The sequence below is a fragment of the Mustela nigripes genome, chromosome 13 (genome assembly GCF_022355385.1).
Source record: "Mustela nigripes isolate SB6536 chromosome 13, MUSNIG.SB6536, whole genome shotgun sequence".
NCBI lineage: Eukaryota > Metazoa > Chordata > Mammalia > Carnivora > Mustelidae > Mustela > Mustela nigripes.
Window position 1 is genome coordinate 137,075,395 of NC_081569.1, and position 26,275 is coordinate 137,101,669.

At 40.0% G+C, this 26,275-nt stretch overlaps 1 protein-coding gene and 1 non-coding gene across 6 annotated transcripts in view; both read left to right on the forward strand.

The window, feature by feature from the left end:
- GSKIP (GSK3B interacting protein) overlaps nucleotides 1-20,387 on the forward strand; it is a 22,070-nt gene extending 1,683 nt beyond the window's left edge. For 2 of the 5 annotated variants that reach the window (XM_059373921.1, XM_059373922.1), the window contains exons 2-5: nucleotides 9,188-9,248; nucleotides 10,387-10,539; nucleotides 15,049-15,307; nucleotides 18,602-20,387. In XM_059373921.1, the coding sequence (XP_059229904.1) occupies nucleotides 15,050-15,307; nucleotides 18,602-18,757 (414 nt within the window). In that variant the 5' untranslated portion in view covers nucleotides 9,188-9,248; nucleotides 10,387-10,539; nucleotide 15,049 and the 3' untranslated portion in view covers nucleotides 18,758-20,387. The remainder of the gene's footprint in view (nucleotides 1-9,187; nucleotides 9,249-10,386; nucleotides 10,540-15,048; nucleotides 15,308-18,601) is intronic. The other 3 variants (XM_059373925.1, XM_059373926.1, XM_059373924.1) reach the window with 2 other exon arrangements.
- TRNAK-UUU (transfer RNA lysine (anticodon UUU)) lies at nucleotides 4,469-4,541 on the forward strand. The gene has a single exon. It is a non-coding gene; the product is annotated as a tRNA-Lys (tRNA).
- Nucleotides 20,388-26,275: the final 5,888 nt, after the last annotated feature.

Below are 26,275 nucleotides of genomic sequence, written 5' to 3' on the forward strand. Positions count from 1 at the left end.
GCTGTGGGGGCTTGGGTGGAGACAGGTCCTAAAGGGCCCTATAAGGCCTTTGGCCTTTTACTCTGGGTAGGTGAAGGGGTTCGGGGAAGAAGGGACACAGTCTGGCCTTAGCTTCTATGGGATCATGTTAACTGCGGTGTGGAGGTGGGAGGACCTTAGGAGAAAAGGTCAGAGCCGTTAGAAATTATTGCCGGAATCCAGGCAGCTGAAGGCAGTACCTTAGACTAGAGTAGTCGGAGTCAAGGTAGTAAGAAGCAGTTAAATTCTAGATATTTAAAAAAAAAAAAAATTCTAGATATATTTTGAAGATGATAAGTAAGACATGTTTATGAATAATAATTACATTTGCCATAAAAGGAGTATAAACAAAGTGATGAAAAGGTGGAATCTCATTTGGCAGGTTGTTCGAGTAGGCCTTGTGAGGTTTGAACCAGACTTTTGACAAACGGATACAATTGACTTCTTCTTTCAAGTCCAAATGTTAAGTGATTTCCTTTGGAATAGAGGATTGCATTCAGCCTGTCCATGGATTGCCTGAAATTTCAAATATCAGGAAAGGAAAATAAAAATCAGAAGATTTTTTAATAAACATGCTCCCTTTGAGTGTTACCGGTGTTGCCTTGTATGTTTTATGCTCTCTAGGAGAAAGCATAATTGTTAGGCTTAGAACCTAGCATTATTATACTTTTAGCTCAAATAGGGTATGAACTCAGCCTAAATCACAGTGCTATTTTTGTTTTAGCAGAGTACCTTCACAAAATGTTAACACCTAGTGTTAAGTGAGGAAGGTGAAGAAACATTGTCAACCAAACACTCAGCTGCCAGCTTTTTAAGAATTCTGTAAAAGGCTTTGAAGTGACAGGTTAGAGGCTACAGACCAGAGCTATGCGCATCCTTCAGAGAAATCCATGTTAACGTGTGAAACAAAAGTGGATGACATGCTGTTGGCCTTTTGATACTTGCACTTGAGGTAACAGGAATATGATGTTAGGGCTCCCACATTGCATGGTTCTGGAAGCAGTACAAGAGGGCAGCAGCCACAGGACTTTACGTGATATAAAAAGCACCAGACTCAGAGTTAAATGGCTTGAGTTTCAGAGTCAGCTCTTCTTTAACCATCTTTTTAATATATAACAATAAACAGATATTTCTTGAGCTTAGCACCATGCTAAGCACATTTCATATGTACTTGTGGTATCCCATTAGGTGATTCTGTGGTTGGCTTCATTTTAGAAAGGAATGTGTGACCAGAGAGACTCAAGTATCTTTTTTTTTTTTTTTTAAGATTTTATTTATTTATCAGAGAGAGAGGGAGAGAGCGAGCACAGGCAGACAGAATGGCAGACAGAGGCAGAGGGAGAAGCAGGCTCCCTGCCGAGCAAGGAGCCCGATGTGGGACTCGATCCCAGGACGCTGGGATCATGACCTGAGCCGAAGGCAGCTGCTTAATCAACTGAGCCACCCAGGCGTCCCCGAGACTCAAGTATCTTGCCCCAAGGCCCAGAGTGGATCACAGAGCTGAGATTCTTGGCGGTGTTTGAAACCCTTTAACCACGGCACCTACAGGCTGGCCACTTCTTGTTCTTATTGAGAGGATTTTCCAGACTGTGATACAGGATACAAATAAAAGTTATCCGGATTAAGATACTGCATTCTAGCCCTCTGCTGACTGTTGGGATGTCACCTGTAAAGTCAGATTCTCATAGTGAAAATTGGAAATCTGTATACTGCTCTTGAAATCATTTTATTTTGCCTCTATTCTATTTTTTAAGATTTTATGTATTTGAGAGAGAGAGAGAGAAAAAGCATGAGTGTGGGGGTAGGGGTGCAGAGGGAGAAGGAGAAGCAGACTCCCCACCAAGCAGGGAACCTTATACAGGCCTCCATCCCAGGACCAGATTGTGACCTAAGCCAAAGGCAGATTCTTAATAGACTGAGGCACCCAGGTGCCCCTGTTTCTATTCTTTTGTCATGCATATATATAAGCGTTGTCTTCGAGAACAAATCTACAGTATTTTTTCAGCTCTTTTGATGCAGTAAATTTGTGATGAAACACAACAAAGTCTATTAAATCAAGTAGAGAATGAAGAACTCCGTGATAAATACCTTGGTAAAACAGCACAAAAATCATACCCACAGGTGAAGTAAGAGTTGGTTCCTGAGGTGTCTGGTTGGCTCACTCTGTTAAGCATCTGCCTTTGGCCCTGGTGTTGATCTGCAGTCCTGGGGTGGAGTCCTACATGGGGCTCACTGATTGGTGAGGAGTCTGCTTCTCCCTCTCCTTCTGCCTCTTTCCCCGGCTTGTGTTCCGGATCTCTCTCTCTCTCTCAAGTAAATAAATAAATAAAATCTTTAAAAAAAAAGGGGGGGGGGGCTGGTTCCTAAATAATTGATGTATGATGGTACCACAGCGTTCTGGAAATGTTCTATGAGGTGATGCAGTCTGCCAGAATAACTAATAGCACCCAGAAGATATTCCAGTTTTGTTAAGGTGCTGGCAATGGCATATTCCTCAGATCCTGGTAGGGGGCCAATTTAGAGTCAAAATGGAAAGCAAAGAGGTTTTCTATTTTATATCTCTTTAAATATTGATTTGTCTTATTTTACGTGTAATGTATTTATATTAAAAATACCGTACCCAATCCTCTGTGTAACCTAGAGGATTAAATGGAAACAAAAAACTTAAAACCTGGAGGGGTTTTTTTAAGCATTCAGTTTTTTTCTTAGAATCTCATTTACAGTTTCTGGTTTTGAGGGAAGGGTTGTTCACAGAGGTGCAATATTGCTGCTTATCTACACTTTACAAGCCTTCTCAGGTTAATACTGTCTTTATGCTTCTTCACTATTAGCGCCCTCCGTAATTGATTTGTTATTACTTGGTCATGTATATGTGTCTTTGTCATTGTTGGAAGTAGGGTGCAGAGTAATTTTATGTATAAGTGTATAAATTGAAAAAAATACATTTTTATTTGAATTACAAATACTGTATATTTGTAATAAATGATAATTCTGATTTTAAGTTTTAAAATTTTGATATAGCCTAGGTGGCTCAGTCAGTTAAGCATCTGTCCTCGGCTTAGGTCATGATCTCAGGGTCCTGGGGTGGAGCCCTGTATCAGGCTCCCTACTCGTTGGGGAGCCTGCTTCTCCTCTCTCTTTGCCTCTTCCCCACACCCCCAGCTCATTCTCTCTTGTTCTGTCTCTCAAATAAAGTCTTTTTTTTTATTTTTTAATAAATAAAATTAGTTTCAAAATACAGAATTTCATAATTACATAATTTCAAAAGAGCTACTGAAAACAGATTAAATATATGTTAACAGAAAATAAAGATTAAACTAGCTTTAGCTTTGGCCAATTTCTAAATGTTGCTAATTATAATTAATCAACTTGATTCATCTTTACTTTCAGAACTCTTGTTTGAGAAGCAGATAAATTCAGACCTCTCATTCCACTTGAAACTGAAGCTGCTTTAACTATCTCAATAGCTTGGCTTCTTTAAGAAGAATGTTCTCTTTCTATACCTTGTACTTTCCAGTATATCACATTTTCTTTTTTTTTTTTTTAAAGATATTATTTATTTATCGACAGAGATCACAAGCAGGCAGAGAGGCAGGCAGAGAGAGAGGAAAGGAAACAGACTCCCTGCTGAGCAGAGAGCCCGATGCGGGGCTTGACCCCAGGACCCTGGGATCATGACCTGAGCCAAAGGCAGAGGCTTTAACCCACTGAGCCGCCTAAGTGCCCCGAGAATATCACATTTTCAAAAGACTCTTCTTGTTTTATTGCAAACATAGTACGTTTTCTTTTTGCCATAGAAGAGTTAGAAAATTAAAGAAAAAAAAAGTTAGAATATAAACAATTAAGAGGGAATAAAAGACTTAGTAATCAATATCTTGATAACCAGTTTCATGAATCCTCCAAAAACACTGACTACAGCCCCTAAATCATACCAAGAGTTGGAGTAAGAGCTATTAATAATTACCTTAACTTTTTACAAAAAAAAATCATACTAACTGAAGTGGGAAGAAGTATAGAGACTTAGATCTAACTCAGTATTAACCTGCTACCCTTCTACTAGCTTCCACCTCTGCTCATTAACGTCATACCCCCAGACCCAATGCCTGGAATTTTAAGCTTTTTGAGTTAATTTCTTAGGGAAGAGCAGTACTTCTTTTACTTTTCACTCAAATATTTTTATCAGAGGCAAGGGAAACCCTAGCAGTGTAGAGACATAACCTGAAGAGGGCATGCCTTAACACCTCCATTTGCTTTAAAATTATGGCAATTTTGCATCATACTTCAGACTGTTGTTACTATAACAGTGATGTGTATTTGGGGGGAATGTCTGCAGTGTTAATCCTAGATTTTGTATGCCCCTTGTTACAAGGCCAAGTATTGCAGATTAAGAAGCAGAGAGTTCAAGTATTTTCTTCGGTTTATTCATTCAGAAAATATTCAGTGAAGGGGTACCTGGCTGGCTCAGTTGGTAGAGCATGTGACTTTTAATCTCGGGGTGGTGAGTTCAAGCCCCACATTGGGTATAAATTATAAATAAATAAATTAAAAAATACATGTATTCAGTGAAGACCTGCCTTATGTGTGACCCTGTGCTGGTAATGTATCACAGGCCCTGATTTGCAATGAAGTATGAAAACCTACAGCAGTACTAATGCAAAGGAAGAAGGATATCATGATTAACTCTTTCTCGAGATCCGGTACAGAATCCTGAAATAAATGTTTCTGAGTTGAATTTTGAAGACTAAAAGTCTGAAAGTACAGCTGAACTTTGAATAACGCAGGCACCAACTCCCATGCAGTTGAAAATCCAAGTATAACTTTTTTTTTCAGGTATAACTTTTGACTCCCCAAACCCTTTTAACTAATAGCCTGCCTTTGATTGGAAGCTTTATCATTTACATGAACAGCCAATTAACACAGATTTTGTATATTACGTGCATTGTCCAACATATTCTTTTTTTTTAAGATTTTATTTATTTATTTGACAGAGAGAGATCACAAGTAGGCACAGAGGCAGGCAGAGAGAGAGAGAGGAGGAAGCAGGCTCCCCACTGAGCAGAGAGCCTGATGCGGGACTCGATCCCAGGACCCTGAGATCATGACCTGAGCCAAAGGCAGCGGCTTAACCCACTGAGCCACCCAGGCACCCTGTACAATATATTCTTAACAAAAGAAGATGTTACTAAGAAAATTGTAAGGAAGAGGGTGCCAGGGTGGCACAGTCGGTTAAGCCTTCGACTCTTGGTTTTGACTCACGTGGTGATCTCAGGGTGATGAGATTGGACCCTGTATAGGCCTCTTCTCAGGACAGGGTCTACCCAAGACTCTCCCTTTGCCTCTCCTCCCAACCCTGTGTGAACTCTTTCTAAAATAAAAGAATCCTTTAAAAAAAAAAATTATGAGAAAATACATTTATAGTACAATACTGTATTTATTGAAAAAATTGGCATATAAGTGGAACTATGCTATTCAAACCCATTTTGTTCAAGAGTCCCCTGTAATATCAAAGTACAATTTTTTAACTTAGAAACATGAGTCTTATACAAACATAGTAAGCATATGTCAAAAATGTGTTTTAACTCTATGGGATGAATAAGTCGTGAGAATAAAAGGCACGCCTAAGGAATACAGTTAGTGATATTGTAATAGCGATGTAAAAAGACAGATGCTAGCTACACTTGTGAACATGGCATAATGTATGAACTTGTCAAATCACTACGTTGTACACCTGAAACTAATTTAACATTATATGTCACTATACTCAGAATTTTTAAAAATATGTTTAGCCCATTACTGGAGGAACTAGTAAGGTGGTAAAGCTGATCCAGAGTAATAGGGGAGAGGAGTAGTACCTTGGCTGCCTTGGTCAGTGGAGTATGCAACTCTTGATCTTAGGGTGGTGAGTTTAAAAGTAATATGGGAGAGCCCAAATATCACTGAAAGAAAAACTGATGAAATAAAATAAGATTGCAAAGTTAGCTCAAAACTGGTCACTGGGATGTGCACTCCTGGCAAAAACTGAGGGACAGGGCCCAGATTTACCCTTTCACCTAAAACAATAAGAAAGTGGGCAAAAATACATGGGGAGAAAAAGCCTTTAAGACTTTGAGCATCGGACTGAAGGACACTGATTGCTGAGAGACAAGATACAAATGAGGTAAGCCTGTTGCCCGAGCTTACTCCCCGGAGAAAATTTGCAGGCATGGCACTGGGAGAAGAAACCCAGGTAGAGTTGAATATATGGAGCTAGGAGTTCAGGAAGCCCAAGTCAGCTAAGACAGAGCACTAGAAATTAGAGAGCTTCACAGAAAGCAAGAGCTATAGAAAGATAGAGAAGATCCTCCTACAGCCTGCAGCCAAATACTGATCAACACATAGGTGTGAGGAAACTACCCAAAAAAATTAGAGTAATTTTCAGAGCTCAAACAGGGATGTTCCTGTTCCTGTCACCAAAAATAGAAAACCCTGATAATCCATAGGACATCAGAATAATCAGAATGGTCAGGGCACCTGGATGGCCCAGTGGGTTAAGCCTCTGCCTTCAGCTCAGGTCATGATCCTAGGGTCTTGGGATCGAGCCCTGCATCAGGCTCTCTGCTCAGCAGGGGGCCTGCTCCCCTCCTCTCTCTCTGCCTGCCTCTCTGCCTACTTGTCATTTCTGTCTGTCAAATAAATAAAATCTCTAAAAAAAAAAAAAGAATAATCAGAATGGTCTTTGACTCCATAGTGGGTCAAAATTAACCAGAAACTAAATGTAGCTTTGATACTACCTTAAAAAGTCTAAAAGCAAGACCCAAAAAGATCAAGCTGTTTCCAGGTAGCTATATCCCAGAAGAATGCTCAGTGATACTTAGATACTTAGAGGAATATTAAAATAGCCAGGACTGTACCTGGTAAAAAAAAAAAAAAAAAAAAACCACACACACACACATTGTCTGGCATCCGACCAAAAATCACCAGTCATACAAAGCAGCAGTATACCTTCCACAGTAACAGAAACCTGTAAATTGTAAAGTAACCATGAAATTAGTAGACAAGGACATTAAAATGTCATTTCCCGTGTTGAAAAATCTTGAGAAAAGACTGAGCAAATTAAGTAGAGATGTGGAAAATGTGTTTTTTAAAAAGAGATGACACTGTAGAAGATTAGTAAATTTGAAGACATAGCACTAGAAGCTATTCAAAGTGAAACACAAAGAGAAGGGAGCCTAAAAACATGAAATGTAAAGAAGGACATGGTGCCTGGGTGGCTCAGCCATTAAGCATCTGCCTTGGGCTCAGGTCATGATCCGAGGGTCCTGGGATCGAGCCCTGCATTGGGCTTCCTGCTCCGTAGGAAGCCTGCTTCTCCCTCTCCTACTCCCCCTGCTTGTGTTCCCTCTCTCACTGTATCTCTCTCTCTCTCTCTCTCTCTCTCTCAAATAAATAAAGTCTTTAAAAAAAAAAAAAAAGGAGTAGGACAACTTCATTTAGACTAATATTCATGAAATTTGAGTCCCCAAAGAGAGGAGGGATAGATCAATATTTGAAGAAACAATGGCAAAAAATTTTCCAATTTTGTTAAAAATTATAAAAACCCAAAGATGTAAGAGACTCCATGAACCCCAAGCAAAAGAAATCAGGAAAGCTACATCCAGAGGAACAAAGATAAGAATGACATCAGATTTCTAATGGGAAATAAAGTAAGCAAAATAGTATTAGAGAGACAACTTTAAAATCTTGAAGGGGTGGGGGGGAACTGTCAACCCAGGACTCCACCCAGCAAAAATATCTTTCAGAACTGAAGGTGAAAGGAAGACTTCTTTAGATATTCATAGGCTGAAAGAATTCATTAACAGCAGACCTGTACTATAGGAAATGTTAAAGGAAGTACATCAGGCAGAGGAATATGATGCCAATCATAGATGCAAATGTAAATAAACACAAAGGAACACAGGCACCAGAAATAGTAATTATATGGTTAAATATAAAATACTTTTTTTAAAATATTTCTTTTTTAAAGATTTTATTCAGAGAGAGGAAACACAAGTAGGGGGCGCAGCAGGCAGAGAGAGAGGCAGGCTCCCTGCTGAGGAAGGAACCCAATGAGGTACTCAGTCTCTGGACCCTGGGATCATAACATGAATAAAAGGCAGTCGCTTAACCAACTAAGCCACTAGGCATCCCCAAATACTTCTTTCATATTACCTAAATCACTGAAAGATTGTTTAAAACAAAAGTTGTTACAAAGTTTTTAACATGTAGAAGTAAAATATGACAAAAATAGCAAAAAGGCTATATAGTATACTCTTGTAAGGTTCTTATGCTGTACATAAGGGCTATAATACCAATTAAGGTTGAAGGTAAACTGTGATAAATTAAAGATGTATAGTATGAACTAAAGTAACCAATAAAAACATGCAACAAAAAGTTCATAAGCCACCAAAGGGTATAAAATAGAACTCTAAGAAGTGGTCAGTCCAAAAGTAGGCAGAAAAATAAGGAAAAGGGAAGAGAATACAGATGGCACAAGTAGAAAACAGCGAAATTGATAGTAACCACATCAATAATTATAGTAGCCATATTAAGTATAAGTGGTCTAAACACTATGATTAAAAGGTAGAGAATAGATAGTAACCACGTCAATAATTATAGTAGTCATATTAAATATAAGTGGTCTAAACACTACATTAAAAAGTAGAGATTGCCAGATTGGATAAAAAAAGGCAGGACCAAACTATATGCTGCCTAAAGGAAACCCACTTTAGATATGAAGATTGTTGCTGTTAACCATTTACAAAGAAGTTGAAAGAGGCTATTCTATCCAAAGCAAATTCTCCTGTCTGAGTTAGCAGTACACTTCAGACTGGGCCATCTGTATCCTTCCTCTCCTAAAATTGACCTTGCATTCGACTAGTTAGTTAGTCTAGTCTACTTAGAATTCCTGCCACACCCCATGCAGACTCTTCCTTAAAATGCTCTGTTCCCTATGGAGAATTCTTCACAACTCTTGAGTCCTTTTTGCTTTATCCATAACTTCACCTGTGCTCATTCAAAACCAGTTTTGACTGACTTGTTCCATGAGTCAAAGTGAAGCCCCATCATAATTGACAATTACGTCATAGATCACAGAATGTCAGAGCTCTAGTGAACAGTAAAGAATTTACTGTCTATTCCCCTTATTTTATAGGTGAGAAAACCATGAGTCCAGTGAGGTTACATGGCCAGCCCAGGTTCATACAAGTTCAGTGGTAAGTTTGTAGTAGGACCAAGACATATCATTGCTTTCTCTAATTACCTGCCACTCACAATTAAGTACATTTCTTAGGTTTTAATTATGATGCATGTGCATAATGTTAATATTTACATACATATTTCTTGTGCTTGCCTTATTTCCCAAATTAAGCTATAATACCAGTAGACATCTTTTTTTTTTTTTTTTTTTTTAAGATTTCTTTATTTCAGAGAGAGAGTACAAGGGAGAGGGAGAAAGCAACTCCTGCATACTCCCCATTGAATGCAGAACCCAGTGCACGGCTCAATCTCAGGACCCCGAGATCGTGACCTGAGCCGAAATCAAGAGTCAGATATTCAACAAACTGAGTCACCCAGGTGCCCCCCCCGGTAGACACCTTTATTTAGTATTCTAATGCTTAGAGAAATGCTGGATATATAGGTGCACAGTGGGATATATTTGATAATTATGATATATGATAATAAAGTTAGAGTCTAAGTTGACAAGATCACAAAACATAAGAAGTAATTCATTACTTTTTACCATTTAAAACAAGATGGTTAATTCCCCTCCATAGAGTATCTAAGATTCAAAATGTTTTTTATAGGGGTACCTGGATGGCTCAATTGTTTGTGCTTCCTGCCTTTGGCTTAGGTCATGATCTTGGGGCCCTGGAATCGAGAGCCACCTCAGGCTCCCTGCTCAAGGAGGGCCTGCTTCGCCCTCTGCCCTTCCCCACCTCTCTTCTCTCCTCTCCTTCTCCCTGTCTCAAGTAAATGAAATCTTTCAAAAGAAATTTTTCTTCTAATATGTATTTCCAAATCTTGCTGTTCCTATATAAAATAAGTTTAATTTAGTATCTTTATATCTACTGGATTTTTTTTTCAACTGTAATAAAAACTCATTTCCTTATCATAGTATCCACAAGTATCCACAAACATGTATACCCATGCTGTCTGATACAGGAGCCATTACCTATTTAAACTTAGATGAATGAAAAATTAAATGAAATTTGAGTTTCAGTTCCTCAGTCACTCTAACCAGGAGCTGGTAGCTACTGTCTTGGATAGCACTAATAAATAATGTTTCCATCATTGCACAAAGTTCTGTTGGTCTAGAATTTGTTACATAATGATAAATTGTTTTTCCTGCAGAAAGGGAAACCAAGGATTTTTACCAGATTCATACTGATGAGAGAGCCATCTGGTAACCAGACTCTAATGTGTCAAGAGTAATTCTAGTAGTGTCCCTTCACCGAGATGGGCGCCCATTTCCTCAGCCTCTCTGGTCCAGGCCTCCACAGTCAGGTATACAAGATAATACATTGAGAAATAAAAGAAAATAAGTTTATAGTTCATATTTTATCTTCTGTTTAAATTCATACTTATGTGTTTTTAATATTTTAATTGTAGACTATGTATGTGAATAAATATATCATGAGGTACCTGCTCACAGTATCTTTAGTTACTGGGATGCATTATCAGAAATGTGGAAACGATTTCTTTAGTGTCCCATTGATAAAGCCACTCTGTTGCTCTGTGGTCTACTGCCGTAGCTCTAGCACTGTCCCCACCGGCTGCCTTTGTGTTTGGTGGTGCCTTCATGGCTCTGTGTTCAATCTCCTCAAGAGAGGATCTCAGTGTACAGGACCCCGAGATCATGGGGTCACTTTAGGACCTTGGACGGGTGTATCCTAGATTGCCCAGGTCAGCCCAATGCAAGCACAAGGGTCCTTGTAAAAGGGGGTGTCCATGTCAAGAGTCAGAATAAAAAAAAAAAAAAAAGGTGTTCCCACAGAACCAGAGAGTGTAGTGATGTGCTTTGAAGGTGGGGAGGTAAGGGACCATGAGCCAAGGATTGAATTACGGTTACAGCTGGCTTCTAGAAGCTAGCAAAGGCAAAGAAACAGATTCTCCTCTGAAGGCTCCAGAAGTAATGCAGCCTGCTCCTGCCTGGATTCTCGATTTTTTTTTTTTTTTTTAACTCCAGAATGAATTCATGTTGTTTTAAGACACTGGGCTCATGGTCATTTGTTACAGCAGCAGTAGGAAACTAAGATTCACGTACTAATACATTCCGCAACACTTTGATTAAGCACATTCAGCACGACAGGCACAAAATTATCAGAGCTCCATATTTCAGATCTCTTATAAAGCTGTTGAAGAGCTAGATCAGTCACTACTTTTCATTTGGGGTAGAGGCTTCTGAATCAATTAGGATGCTTTCAGTTGCCAGTAAAAGAATGGGGATTTGTTGGATTCAGTAACTGAAAAATGTGAAAGTTAGGCAGCCATCGGGAGTCTGGCTCCATTTCCCTGTGAAACTCTTGGCTCTGTTCTTTCCCACCATCAGGATCATCCTTGGACTAGTTTCCCCATCTCAGGATGACTTACAGAACAACTGGGGCTCTATGTTCAAACTTCTGTGGCCTGGGGGGACTGGGAAGAATTCATGGGTTGAGGACGACAGTCTTGAGCCAGGACCGGGGTCAATCTCACTCAAGTTATTCCGTTATTTTACTTAGTAAGGAACGAGGGCATTATGACTCCCTAAGAAAATCTGGGTGCTATTAGGAAAGCAAAAGGGTATTGATAATAATCAAGAGCCTGTTATAATGGATAAAAGATAAATTATAGATCTTGAAGTAATAACGAGTGAAAAATATTATTAATTTGCATAGTGCTTTAATACTGAAATACATCCTTTTCCTGTGTATGTATCATCGCCAGAAGCTCTGAATGTCTTTTTTCAATGTATCATGTAAAGACTTTGTTTTTTATTTTTTTGAGAAAGAGCAAGTGAACAAGGCATGGGTGGCCACAGGGGACGGGGGAGGAGAAGCCCAAACAGCCTCCATGCCCCGCACAGAGCCCGATACAGGGCTGGATCTCACAACCCTGAGGTCAGGACCTGAGCCAGAATCAAGAGACAGACGCTCAACTGATTGCACCACCCAGGTGCCCCAAGACATTTTAGAAAAAATCTAAAAGTTTGCAGTTAGTAAAGTTGTCTCTTTTTTGCCCGTTGGTGCTAATTATTACATAGCAACAGCTTGATGACCTACTTTCCTGACCTGTGAGGGTTTCTTCCGTTCTGAGGTCGGATTCCTCGTCTTTCTCCATCATTAAGGTCCTAATTGCAGTGAATTAGACTTCTACCTTAAAAGCTTGTCAACAAACTTTCTCATATAAATATCTTTTTTATGTAATGATTATTATTTCTGATATCCATAATTGAGGTTCTTTTTTTTTTTTTAAGATTTTACTTATTTATTTGACAGAGAGAGCTCACAAGTAGATGGAGAGGCAGGCAGAGAGAGAGAGAGAGAGGGAAGCAAGCTCCCTGCTGAGCAGAGAGCCCTATGCGGGACTCGATCCCAGGACCCTGAGATCATGACCTGAGCTGAAGGCAGCGGCCTAACCCACTGAGCCACCCAGGGACCCCATAATTGAGGTTCTTGATCACTTAAGGAAAACAAAGATGTTCGCTATTCATGCTGTTAAGAGACTTATAAATGGACAGTTCCATTTCAAAATCTTCAAAACTGACTCTAAAAAAATTAAAATGGGCTCTTTTTTTATACATAAAATCATGTATAATATTAAGGTACATAATGATGATTTTTAGAGTAAGGTAGAAATTTTTAGAAAAACAGGTGTTTTCGCTTTCATATATAAAAGTCAGTATGAGGTTCCAGTTATCTGACAGATGCTCCAGCCATAATTGATAAATTTGTAATCAACTTGCCAGTAGTGAGTGACTCATTCTGTTAAGTAGCATGGAAGACAAGGTAAAGGAGCCTTAAAACATATCCTTAGTTGGAATAGGATTGGAGGAATATATTACTAGTACATTTGCTATGCAGTTTTTTGAAATGGCTTGATATAGTTTATCATTGAACTGCCTTGAGCAAATAGTTTGTCTTTAATGATGGCAAATGATGTAAAGCTACAGGAACTCTAACTCCTTAAGATTTTTGTGAATAATTCTAGAGCAGCGTCTACACAGTAGAATTCTCTAAATTCTAAAAATACGCAGCAAAATCTCCCAGAGATTTTGATTCACTTCTCTGAGGTGGGGTCAGTGGCCAAGGTAAAAATCACTAATGTAGAGGATTTTTAATTTTACAAATAGAGCACAAGTCAGAAACTGTAGAAAAAGAGATGGAATTTTTAATTTAATTTAACTTAAGAGAAATTATATAAATGCTCATACCAAGTTGAAGAGTCCTACTACATTCAGGACAATGGATGCTTAATCCAGTTCAAAGAAAAGAAATCTTAATTTTGAAAGCCTGCAGCTAAAAAGAAACCGTATTTTCTTCTGAAAAAGCCTCCATTCCAGTGCAATTTGACATTCATTAACATTTCTCATTCATACGTTTTGAATTTTAACAGTATTCACTGCTACCCCCGTTACAGAAGAGAAGTTAGAACTCCATAGCAACCTGGCAGGAATGTTGGATTGAGTTAGCCTGAAAAATAATGTTTTTCAAATTATAATATTTGGATCAGTTCAGAGAAGTGGTAAAAACATGAGTTAGTCATTCAATAAATGGTGTTAGGCCATCCATTTCAAAATTATATCTACACAAACTAAATTCCAGGTGGATCAGAAAGTTAACTATACAGGGAATAAGAACTCAGAAGATAAGAGGTTTTTAAAATGTAATCAATCACGGGTTGCCTGAGTGGCTCAGTGGGTTAAAGCCTCTGCCTTCAGCTCAGGTCATGATCCCAGAGTCCTGGGATCAAGCCCCACATTAGGCTCTCTGCTTCGCAGGGAGCCTGCTTCCTCCTCTCTCTCTCTGCATGCCTCTCTGCCTACTTGTGATCTCTCTCTGTCAAATAAATAAAAATCTTTTTAATAAATAAAAATAAAATGTAATCAATCATAGAGTGGGGAAGGCCTTCGTAAGCAAAACCTCAAATCCAGAAGTCATAAAAGGAGCTACTGAGAAGTCATGTACTATAGGTAAAGGTTTGAATTCTGATTTAATGATCTGAGTTCAATTCTGCTTCTGTTTTTTACAGTTCTATGATCTTGGAACTACGAATACCCTATAAATATCAAAAAGATGTTTGATCAAAGAAATCCATGTTCAGACAGTGAGGCATCATTCTTTACCTCTCAAATTGGCAAAGATTAACAAGGATTGTAAAGAGGGTAATGACAAAGTGTAGTCGCTCATATTTCTATTCATGGAGGATAAATCAGTACAGCCTTTTTTTGAAGGTGAATCAGCAGTATCTGTTGAAAGTTAAAATGAGCATACACTTTGACTCAGCAATTCCAATTTTAAATATTTATCCTAGAAAAAACAATTACACGTTACAAAGAAGTATGAGGATGTCTGGGTGGCTCCGTCAGTTAAGCATCTGCTTTCAGCTCAGTCATGATCCTAGGGTCCTAGGATCAAGTCCCCACGTTGGGCTCTCTGCCCAGCAGGGAGTCTCCTCTCCCTCTCCCTCTGCCTGCAGCTCCCCCTGCTTGTGCTGTCAGATCAGTAAAATCCTTTTTAAAAAATGAAGTATGTACTAAGATTTTTACTGAGGCATTGTTGATAATAGCCGAAAACTAATATTCTGAATTAGTATCACTGTGGGAATTAACCTTTGGGGGAGGAGTGGAAAATACAGATCTTTTTTTGAAAATCTGTACACATCTGTGAAAAACAACTGAAATGGTTGAAACAGTATTTTTTGTAAAAGTTGCTAGCGAGTTAATGTTTTCTATTAAGGCATAGCTCCTTTTAATCAATAATGTTTGGAATGTCTCTTTATAAGCATGTTTTCTATCCGTCCACTCCTTCACAGAATGGAAGCAGACTGTAATCCCATGGAGCTGAGCAGTATGTCCGGGTGTGAAGAAGATGCAGATCTTAATGGTTTTGAAGAAACTGATATGAAAGACATGAAGCTAGAAGCCGAAGCAGTTGTGAATGACGTCCTCTTTGCTGTTAACAACATGTTTGTCTCAAAAAACCTGCGCTGTGCCGATGATGTGGCCTATATCAATGTGGAAACGAGAGAGAGGAACAGATACTGCCTGGAGCTCACTGAAGCAGGGCTAAGGGTAAGTTGCTTTTCTTTTTAGAAGGAAAAAAAAAAAATTGTTTTATTGCTCTCTCTACCACTTTAGGGGGTGGGGGTCAGGAAGCATGTTGACTGAGAGCGCAGTTAACTGAGAACGCAACACTCAGCAGCTCCAAAACTTTTTTTAAGATTTATTTATTTATTTTTAGAGAGAAAGAGCAGGGGTTGGGGGTGCAGAGACTGAGCACAGAGCCCAACACAGGGCTCAATCTCAAAACCCTGAGATCACGACCTGAGCCAAAACCAAGAGGCAGACACTCATCTGACTGCACCATCCAGGCACCCCAGCCCCAAGATTTTTATAAGGAGAACTTTTTTCCCTAGGAATTCTTATTAATTCTAACATCTTTTAGTCAACATAGGGAAATTATATCTTTTGAAAAAGAAAAAACTCGATTTGCAGTGTTATTTTGTTTTGATCATCACCCCCCAAATGAATTTCTTGTTTATAGCTAAATATGTCTCCTAAAATTAGGTATTCTGTGTGCTGAGTGAGTTTTGCAATAATTGTGTGGAGAGGATCTTTTCCCATCTCTTATAAAATGTGTCTCCTACTAAGACAGCACCCCGGACTGCACTGTTCTCTAGCTGTTGGTCAGAACGAAGTCACAGCAGAATTCTCCGCCTCCACATTTGCAAGAGTGTCTTTTCCTACAAGTGAGCTTTTCTAGGCAGAGTCACCTCTCTGTGCCCTTTGAACCAGAATCCTCACTTGGGAATAGTAGAAAGCCCTACCCAAGAGCCGCTTATCATTTAAAACAACAAAACTCAATAATCTCAGCGTTGTAGGCTTGAGCCCCGCTTTGGGTGTAGTGATTGCTTGAAAATAAAATCTTTGGGATGCCTGGGTGGCTCAGTTTGTTAAGCCGCTGCCTTCAGCTCAGGTCAAGATCCCAAGGGTCCTGGTCAGGTCCCATGTCAGGGTCCTTGCTCAGCAGGGAGCCTGCTTCACTCTCTGCCTCTGCCTGCCACTCGGCCTGCTTGTGCTCGCTCACTCGCTCGCTCTCTCACTCACACACACAAAGTGTTAGAAGAAAATAAAATCTTTAAAAAATATTAAATAAGACGACAAGACTCGCTGTTAGGAAAATTTTTGATCTCAACAAAGGAGTAGATGTTAGAAATCCCAAAACTTAGTTTTGACTTTAATACTTACCAGTCTTGATCAAAGGTCTCTGACGTTTCTGTTTTCTATACCTAGGAGTAGGCCCACGACGTTGTGCCATATCATAAGGGAAGGGGCAAGGCCTAAGCAAGTAAGAATGTCATACAATATTAAACAATGCACAGACATCTTTTTATTTCACTAGATTCACTTTGCTTAAAATTACACGAACCATGTGTCCTGTGTATTCATTGACAGGCAGTCACCGCCACTGAGGTAGCTTGCAAGGCGGAGGCAAGCCCCTTCAGTATTTCCAGTCCCCTTGTAACTGCCACATCCGTAGTCCTTAGCTTTGGGAGTAGTACCTGGATGAACTAATCTTTGTGCTCTCCTTCCTAAATCCCTAAACTTGTGCTAAAAACATGTATTCTGTAGAAGTAGATCTTAAGCAGAAATAGGCAAATCAAAAGTAGAGATAAATGACCCTGCATATATTAATTCAGTCTTGCATTGGTTAATTCTGAGATGATTGTGAGAAAGCAGGGTTCCGATCAGAGTCAGAAGCCTAACATGGGAATTGGAGTGATCTTGGGTAAGTCATTCAAACTCTTGAGTCCCTGCTTCTTTATCTCTAGCCTAAAGATGTGGGGGACGACGGGAGGAAGAAAGAAAACGGAAAAGGATTTGGGGAAAGCTTATATGAATAGTTGGCAGAAACCTCTAGATCCCTTAAAAACCTGGCCTGTAGGTATCCAGTATTTGTTTGTGCAGTCTTATTCAGTTAACTTTTATTGAACAACTATCCTGGGTCAGGAATTGGAAATTGAACCATGATCCCTGTCCAGGAGGAGACTGCAGACTAGCAGGGAAAAGAGGGGCAGATAGAATTAGAATGCGCAAAGAAAGTGTGGCGGCACAGCGCGATTCTGAACAGGAGTGACTCGTGGTCCTGATTCATCTACCTCTGCTTGTCATTTAAAACAAAACAACAGGGGCACCTGGGTGGCTCAGTGGGATAAGCCTCTGCTGTCAGCTCAGGTCATGATCTCGGGGTCCTGGGATCGAGCCCTGCATCGGGCTCTCTGCTCAGCAGGGACCCTGCTTCCCCCCCCCCCTCTCTGCCTGCCTCTCTGCCTACTTGTGATCTCTGTTGTCTGTGAAATGAATGAATGAATGAATATTTATATAAGAAAATAAGTTAAAACAACACCATTTCTTTTTTTTTTTTTTTTTTTTTTAAGATTTTATTTTTAACCATTTAACACAGAGATAGAGAGATCACAAGTAGGCAGAGGGGGAAGCAGGCTCACTGCTGAGCAGAGAGCCCAATGCGGGGCTCGATCCCAGGACCCCGAGATGAGCCAAAGGCAGAGGCCTAACCCACTGAGCCACCCAGGTGCCCCAAAACAACACCATTTCTAACCAACTTGCATCTTCTTAGATAGGTGGCTTGGTTGGATGTCATTAAAAAATGAGAGTTTACATAGGGAGTACACTAGCTTTAGTCAAATCAACAAAAAACTAAACTGATATTGCCCTAACGCTGTGCAGGTGAACCAGGAGAGATCTTGTTGGGGACAAAAGCTTTCACTGTGTATAAAGAAAACACACACACACACACACACACACACACACACACAGCAGCATGCCCTTTACTCTCAGAGTTGAGCATTTCTTTCCTTGTCAGTTAAGTGTTTTGTTAGTAATGTAAAATTAGTAATGTAACTAATTGTAAAGCAGGATTGAAACTATAAACTGTTTTTAGAACTGTTTATAAAAGAGTTCAAATAATGAAAAAAATATGGACTGATAATATATTTTCTGTTCTGGTGCCTTGTTACAATTGATCCTCAATAGGTATGGGATTAAACAGAAGCGTGCCTCAGTCTATGAAAAAGAAATACTGGTTTTTGTGGCTTTTTACATTCCTTCTGACATTCCTTTTTGGTAAGGAGTAGGTAAACTGAACCTTTTACATGTTGAGGAAAAAATGACAAGGCATTTTGCTAGTGGTGTTCTGTATGTTTCCGATTGCTTAGAAAAGTGCATAGTTTAACTGTTGATTGAGAAACCGTGTCATTAAGGAATGGCTCCAGTAAACTGGAAGTTTTTGCTTTCTGTACCAAGTTAAATCTAGTTGTTTGATTCACTGTTGCATTTATCTTGTAGGTGGTAGGTTATGCTTTTGACCAAGTGGATGATCACTTACACACTCCTTATCATGAAACGGTCTACTCGCTGCTGGATACGCTCAGCCCTGCCTACCGGGAAGCATTTGGAAACGCACTCCTTCAAAGACTGGAAGCTTTGAAGAGGGATGGATAGTGGTGACTACGCTTTTTCCTTCTAGAGGGGGCTGCTGCTGGTACAAAATGTTGACATAAAGCTTGAAATACTCGCATATGGTCATAGTAGAAAATGCAGCTTTGGTTTTATGTCCGTTTCTCGCTTCAAGTTTAGGCTTCTGACTCAGAACATTACTGATGATTGAATTGTCTGTCTTAGTTTTGGATTCATGAAGGGAATCCCAAGGCCATTGCTGTGACACTGTCATGAAGACACTCAGATTTCTTCATATAGTATCTGCATTTCAGAAACCTAATCAGTATTTCATTCTGCTATTATAGGACTTTGAGGCTGCCAGCACTCTCTCTTACATAGGAAATTCTAGATTTGCACAGTAATATACAGGAATTAAAATGACCTAACTTCAAACTTGGATTCAGCTTGCTAAATCAGGGGTTTACTACTAGCTTGGACTGACTTTGTAGTAATTATTTTGCTACTAGCCTTATTGGAAACAAATTATCGACTAGTTTCCCCTGCACAAATTTTGAAATTCACTGCTACACTTAATCTATTTATATTACTAATATGGACTGATAAAGATGAATTAATTCTCTATATTACTTAGCTAATATTAAATGGAAAACAGGTACTGACATAATAGTTCTGTATTCCTCGTTTGCAACAGCCAGCCAACTAAGAGGACAAACCGTTAGCAAATGAATGTAATAATTACTTGTTTCCAAGATATTTAAGCACATAAGCAAATATAGAAACAGGCTCCATTTTTCCTAACGAAAAGCATCTTCAGTGTGTGTGTGTGATTTAAGAGGAAGACAATTCTGATTTCCTAGAAAACAATATTTTGGCCTGTGTTGATTCTTATTATGAATGTTTGTTTACATAATGTACAGTATATATTCAGAAAGTATTTTTGCTTCAATGTTTCCTTTCTATGATGTGCTTTGGTATTCCCATAGCGACCCTCCTTCCCCAACAGATGCACAGTGTTCTGTCTCGATGCTCACTCTGCAATGTAATATGCATGCATTGTATGGGTTTGAAACCAAAGGATGAATGAAGCATTCAGAGACTTAATATTTGAAAAAGGGAGACTCTGTTTTTATATTTTATTACAGGTACTAATATTTATAACAATGAATTGTACCATGCTGCTACATGTTTTCAAGTACATATTGAATACTGAAGATTGGGGAGTCGATTTTTTAGTAGTAATCTAAAGCAGCAACTGTAGAAATGTTGAAGTAAAATTCAGCATCGAGACACACCTTCATAATTTGTCATTTGCAGACATTTTTTTAATCATTATTAAGTAACAGGTACTTCTAGGCTCTGAAGATCATGTAGACCAGATTGAGGTTGGGTTTGGGTCAGTATTCGCCGTCGGAGCTCATCGGGATGCTTTAACTATGTTCGGTAAATGCATGTCCATTCACAGCTTTATTTTCAGATGCTAACTGTTTGGGCAGTGAAGTCAACCTGCAGGTCAGATTTTCTCACGCTTAATCTCAGGCGAAATAAATGTAAAGGATATTTGTAAAGTTTGAATAAAATTCTGTTGACTCATTTCGAGATAAGTATGAAGAAAAGTGATTGTATGTTCAAAAATTGACATTGTTCATTCTGTGATAAATGACTGGTTCCAGGAGTTTCCACGTCCATTTTTTAATTCCGTGCAGTTACATTTTGCTGTGAAGTGATCTGCTCTTTCTACCATTACAAAAGAGGAGCAGGGAGAGAGGACATTAATAAAATTGTACAGACACTAAAACTTCCATTTCATCTACCTTGTTTAAAGAATTTAATCAGATAAATTAAGCCTTGGTTTCAGCTCCAAAAGAAAAGGGGAAAAAAGGAAAAGCCTCTAAACAAGTAACTCTTACAAATCAGTAAGAAAATAAGAACAATGGGCATATAATACGAGCAAACAACTCAAAAAAATATGTAGATGTCCAGTAACCACTTCAGAGATACACAGCCTGACCAGTAATTCAAGAAAGGAAAATAGAGTTTGGCTCTGTGTTTCACCTAATAATTTAATAATCTCCCTTATTTAAATATAATGATAATAGTAGGGATTTAGTGAGGGGCACTCTTAGATTCTGTCAGAGAATATATCAATGAATGAAACCTTTCTGGAAAATGTTAGTAATAGAACCTTTACAAAACTTATAACCTCTGTACCGGTAATACCCTAGCAAACTAGCATAGGGAAGTGATTCAGCAGAAGACATACTACAAGGATGTTCATTTTCTCTAATGAAAAATTGGAAAGGCTCTAAAAAGTAATGGTTATGCCACATGCTCTTGATGGAAAAATATGCAGCTGTTAAAAATCATGGGAAAGATGTCAACAGGAAAAAATTCCACTACATGATAAAAAAGGGTATAAAACTATGATCTGTCTTTGGGAAATCTACAATGTTCTACAGTGTTAATAGTAGCTATCACTAGGTGGTAAGGTAAGTCATTTTCATCTCCTTCATACTTCGCCACAGTTTCTGTGTTAGCCTCTGTGCACTAGATAGAGGGGAAATAAGATAGATCCAGGGTTTCAGCCACCTAGAGGACCTTTCTCTAGCAAAAGCATGAAGCTAGGCTAAGTTGCATTTGCTCCCAGGATCCTTGAAGAGGCAGTAGGATTATGAAAACAGAAGACTGCCCACCTCTTTTCCCATAATGACTCTCTCCCTACCTTTCCTCTAGGTCATCAACAGCAAATCAGCCCCCAGTGGTGTCCTGATCCTTAGCTTCCTCCACCACACATGGCATGGTTCCGTTCAGTGTCCAAAACACAGAATGCATAGAGGGGAGCAGGGAGAAACACAGATCTGACATAGGCTGTGTCAACTTCAGAACTCTGCCGCCAACCCCCTGTTTTGTGGATGACCTAGCTGAGATTTGGACAGACAGACGGACTGGCTCAGGAGCCCACTAATGAACACTAGAGTTGGGTCAGAACCCAGTCTTCTGTCTCCACCAACTGTCCCCATCCAGTGTGTGTTGATAAAAGCATCACCTGAACTCTGGTTATAGGTGCATATCATTTTATTGTGCTTGACAGATAATGCAGGATTTTTGGTCACATAGGTATTTTAGGGTGGTCAGTGATCTTGGATGTTACTGTAGTTTGGGGGCAGGGGGGCACAAACCATACCCATATAGGCTGGTGAGCTTAATTGTAAGTTGTGTCCTGACTGCTCCACTGACCAGCCATTCCCCTCCCCCGCTCCCCTTCTTCATGCACTTCCGTATTCCCTGAAACAGTATTGAAATTAGGCCAGTTAGTGACTCTACAGCGGCGAAAGGAAGTATCGCCCATCTCTCACTTCATATCAAGGCTAAAAATGAAGTTTAGTGAAGGAAACATGGAAGGCCAAGATAGGCCAGAAGCTAGGCCTCTTGTACCCGTTAGCCGAGATGTGACTGCAAAGGAAAAGCTCCTGCAGCAAATAAACGAAGAATAAAGCAAACCAGCCTTACTGCTCATGGGGAGGAAGTTTGAGTGTTGCAAAGGGAGGATCAGCCAACCACAACATCACCTTATGCTAAAATCTAATCCAGAACAAGGCCTTAACTCTTCAACACTACGGAGAGTGGAAGAGGCGAGGAAGTTGCAAAAAAGAGTTGAAAGCCGGCAGAGCTTGTTCAGGAGGTCTAAGGCAAGGCAACACCTCCATACCATGCAAAGTACAAATCAAAAGTAGCAAGCTATGGAGAAGATCTGGCTAAAACGATTAATGAAGGTGGTTACACCAAACATTTTCAGTGCAGATGAAACAGCCTTTATTGGAAGAAGGTAACTTCTAGGACTACGGTAACTAGAGAGAAGTCAGTCCCGGGTGTTAAAGGATGGGCTGACTTGTCCGGGGCTAATGCTCCACTGACTTCAAGCAGAAGCCAATGCTTACTCACCGTTACAAAAAATTAGGGCCCTTAAGAATTATGTGAGGGGTGCATGGGTGGCTCAGTCACTGCGAGTCTGCCTCCGGCTCAGGTCATGATTCTGGGCTTGAGCTCTGCACTGAGCTCTGCCCTCACCATGGAGTCTGCTTTCCCTCTGCCCCACCCCGCTCTCACTCAAAATCTTAAAAAAAAAATTATGCTAAACCCTCTCTGTGCTCTATAAACAGAACAAATAAGCCTGGCTGACAGCACATCTGTTTATAACATGGTTTGCTAAATAAATTCATTTCTAAATATTACTGCTCATTGACAATGTACCTGGTCACCCAGGAACTCCGATGGAGATACGCAGTTAAATGAATGTTAAGCCTGCTACCACAATATCTGTTCTGCCCCATGGATCAAGGCGTCATTTCAACTTTCAAGTCTTATTTAACAAACACGTTTCAGGAGTGCCTGGGTGACTCAGTGGGTTAAAGCCTCTGCCTTCAGTTCGGGTCATGATCCCAGGGTCCTGGGATGGAGCCCCTTATCGGGCTCCCAGCTCTGCAGGAAGCCTGCTTCTCCCTCTCTCTCTGCCTGCCTCTCTGCCTACTTGTGATCTCTGTCTGTCAAATAAATAAAATCTTTAAGAAAAAAAAAAACATTTTGAAAAGCTATATAGCTGTCTTACAATTCCTCTGATGGATCTGGGCAAAGTAAATTGAAAACCGAAAAAGGCTTCACCATTCTAGATGCCGAGAAGCATTCATTCATGATTCACGAGGAGAGGTCGAAAGACCAACATTAATAGAAGTGTGGAAGAAGTTCATTCCAATCCCCATGGATGATTTTGAGAGGCGCAAGATTTCAGTGGAGGAGAAAACCACAGATGGGGTGGAAACAGCAAGGAGCCTGAGGATGGGGCTGCATGGCTGCAATCTCACGATCACGATAAAGCTTGAACAGATGAGGAGCTGCTGCTTATGGATAAGCTGAGAAAGTGGGTGTCTTGAGATGAATCTCCTGATGAAGATTGTTGAAATGACAACAAAATTAGAATATTTAATAAACTGGGCCGCCTGGGTGGCTCAGTGGGTTAACAGCTGCTGCCTTCGGCTCGGGTCATGATCTCAGGGTCCTGGGATTGAGTCCCGCGTCGGAGGGAGCCTGCTTCCTCCTCTGTCTCTCTGCCTGCCTCTCTGCCTACTTGTGATCTCTCTCTGTCAAATAAATAAAATCTTTAAAAATATATATATTTAATAAACTGAGTTGATCAGCAGCAGGGTTTGAGAGAATCTACTCCCAATTTTGTTAAGAAGTTCTACTGGGACGCCTGCATGGTCTAGTTGGTTAAGTGTCTGCCTTTGGCTCAGGTCATGATCCCAGCATCCTTGGATAAAGCCCCATGTTGGGCTCTCCACTCAGTGGGGAGTCTGCTTCTCCCTCTGCCCCTCCCCCTGCTCATGCTCACTCGTTGGTGCTCTCTTTCTCTCACTTTGTGCACTCTCTTTCTCAAACTCCAGTAAAGGAAATCTCTCAAAAGAAGAAAGAAGTTCTGTGGATAAAACATTATCAAACATTATCACATGCTACAGAAATCATTCCTGAAAGGAAGAGTTAATTGATGCTGCAAACTTGATTATTTTATTTTAAGAAATTGCCCCAGCCACCCCAGCCTTCAACACCCACCACCCTAACCAGTCAACGGCCATCAACATTGAGGCAAGACCCTTGCTGAGAGCTCAAATGACATTTACCATTTTTTAGCAATAAAGTATTTTTAAATTATGGTATGTACATTAGTTTTTTTAGAGATAACTCCTATGGAACACTTAATCAACTATAGTATAGGGTAAACAATTTTTATGTGCACTGGGAAGCCAAAAAATTCATTTCACTTGCTTTGTTGCAACATTTGCTTTATCATGGTGGTCTGGGAACCAAAATTCTCCAAGGTACGCCTGTGTATGAGAGCTGATTTTGAAAAAAGGAGTAACAGTAAAAGAAAGGTACATTACTTGCTAATAGAGTTTCATTTTCTCACCTACCAGTACGATAGATGATATAAAACTCTGGAAGCCATCCACTTATAACTATGGTGCTAGCTCATTTAGCTGTTACCAGGAATATAAACAATAAGAACGAAACAACGTGAGATATTTTATAGTGACACTTCCAGTTGAACAGCTTTCAAAATACCTGCTTAACTGCATATCAATGGGGACAAACTAAAAATCAAAAGGGGGCATCCAGTGAATTCTAGACTATTGGAACTGACAAGTCATCAAGAAGATCTAGGGTGCCTGGGTGGCTCAGTGGGTTAAGCCGCTGCCTTCGGCTCAGGTCATGATCTCAGGGTCCTGGGATCGAGTCCTGCATCGGGCTCTCTGCTCAGCAGGGAGCCTGCTTTCTCCCCTCTCTCTCTCTGCCTGCCTCTCTGCCTACTTGTGATCTCTCTCTGTCAAATAAATAAATAAAATCTTTAAAAAAAAAAAAAAAAAAAGATCTACTCCGATCAAGTTTTGCACAGGTCTTGCATGAATATTTTTACATCTTGTTAACTTCAAAAAAAAGAATGTTGCTATGAGCAAGCTGTTCCCAAATTGAATGCAAAAAAATTTCAAAGTGTTAATTATTTTATCAAAACAAGTTTTAATGAGACATGTATAAAAAAAGACAGTGGGGTGGGGTGTCTGGGTGGCTCAGTCAGTTAAGCATCCAGCTCTTGATTTGGGCTCTGGTCAAGATCTCAGGTTGGGGGAGATCCAGCCCAGCATGGGGCTCTATACTGGACATGGAGCCTGCTTAAGATTCTTTCTCATTCTCCCCCTATCTTTCCCCACCATTAGTTAATTAGTTAATTAATTGAAAGGGTGGAGGCCAAAAAAAAAAAAAAGAAAGAAAGAAAAAAGAAAGGCTCCCATTTGCAGAAGTGGGCCTTATAAGTTGCAGAAAAAAAATTTTTTTTCACCTTTGGACACCACTACAATAAAGACTGTCAAATATGTCTTCTTCAATCGTAATAGCCCTGTTAGGCTGGTGAGTTCATGCCTGTTTTAAAGCCAATTTAACAGCTGGGGTAAGGTTAAAACATTGTCCCCAGCACTCACAGATGGCTGCAGAGCTGGAATTCAAGGCCAGATCTGCTGAGTGCCCAGATCCTCCAAGCTGGCTGGAACTCCTGGGTCGCATCCATTTTTTTTTTTTTTTAATCCATCAGTTAAAAAAAAAAAAGAGAAGAGAAGAGAAAAACACCTAAAAAACGCTGTATGTGTTCAATATTCACATTTAACAAGTTATTGTTTGGAGCACGAAGAATTTCAATAGAATCCAAGATAAGGGCAGAATACCCACAAGGACATCTGTGGTCCCGTGATAAAACAAAGTGAATGTCCTCTTTTAACTTAAGGGTTTATCTGAGCACCTCCCTGTATAATCTCATTTGCGAAGTCAAAAGCCTAAATTCCATTCCTTTGTGAACGTGGACGACAGCCCAGCACGGAGGCCTCCACCGGCCACCACCGCCGCCCACCCCCAGGGGTCTCTCCCCAGCGGCTCCTAACAGCCCCCGAGCCCGCCGAGCCCCACAGACCGAGCAGCGACTGGCTGCACCGTGCGGGCCACGCACGCTGTCGTTCCGGCGTCCGG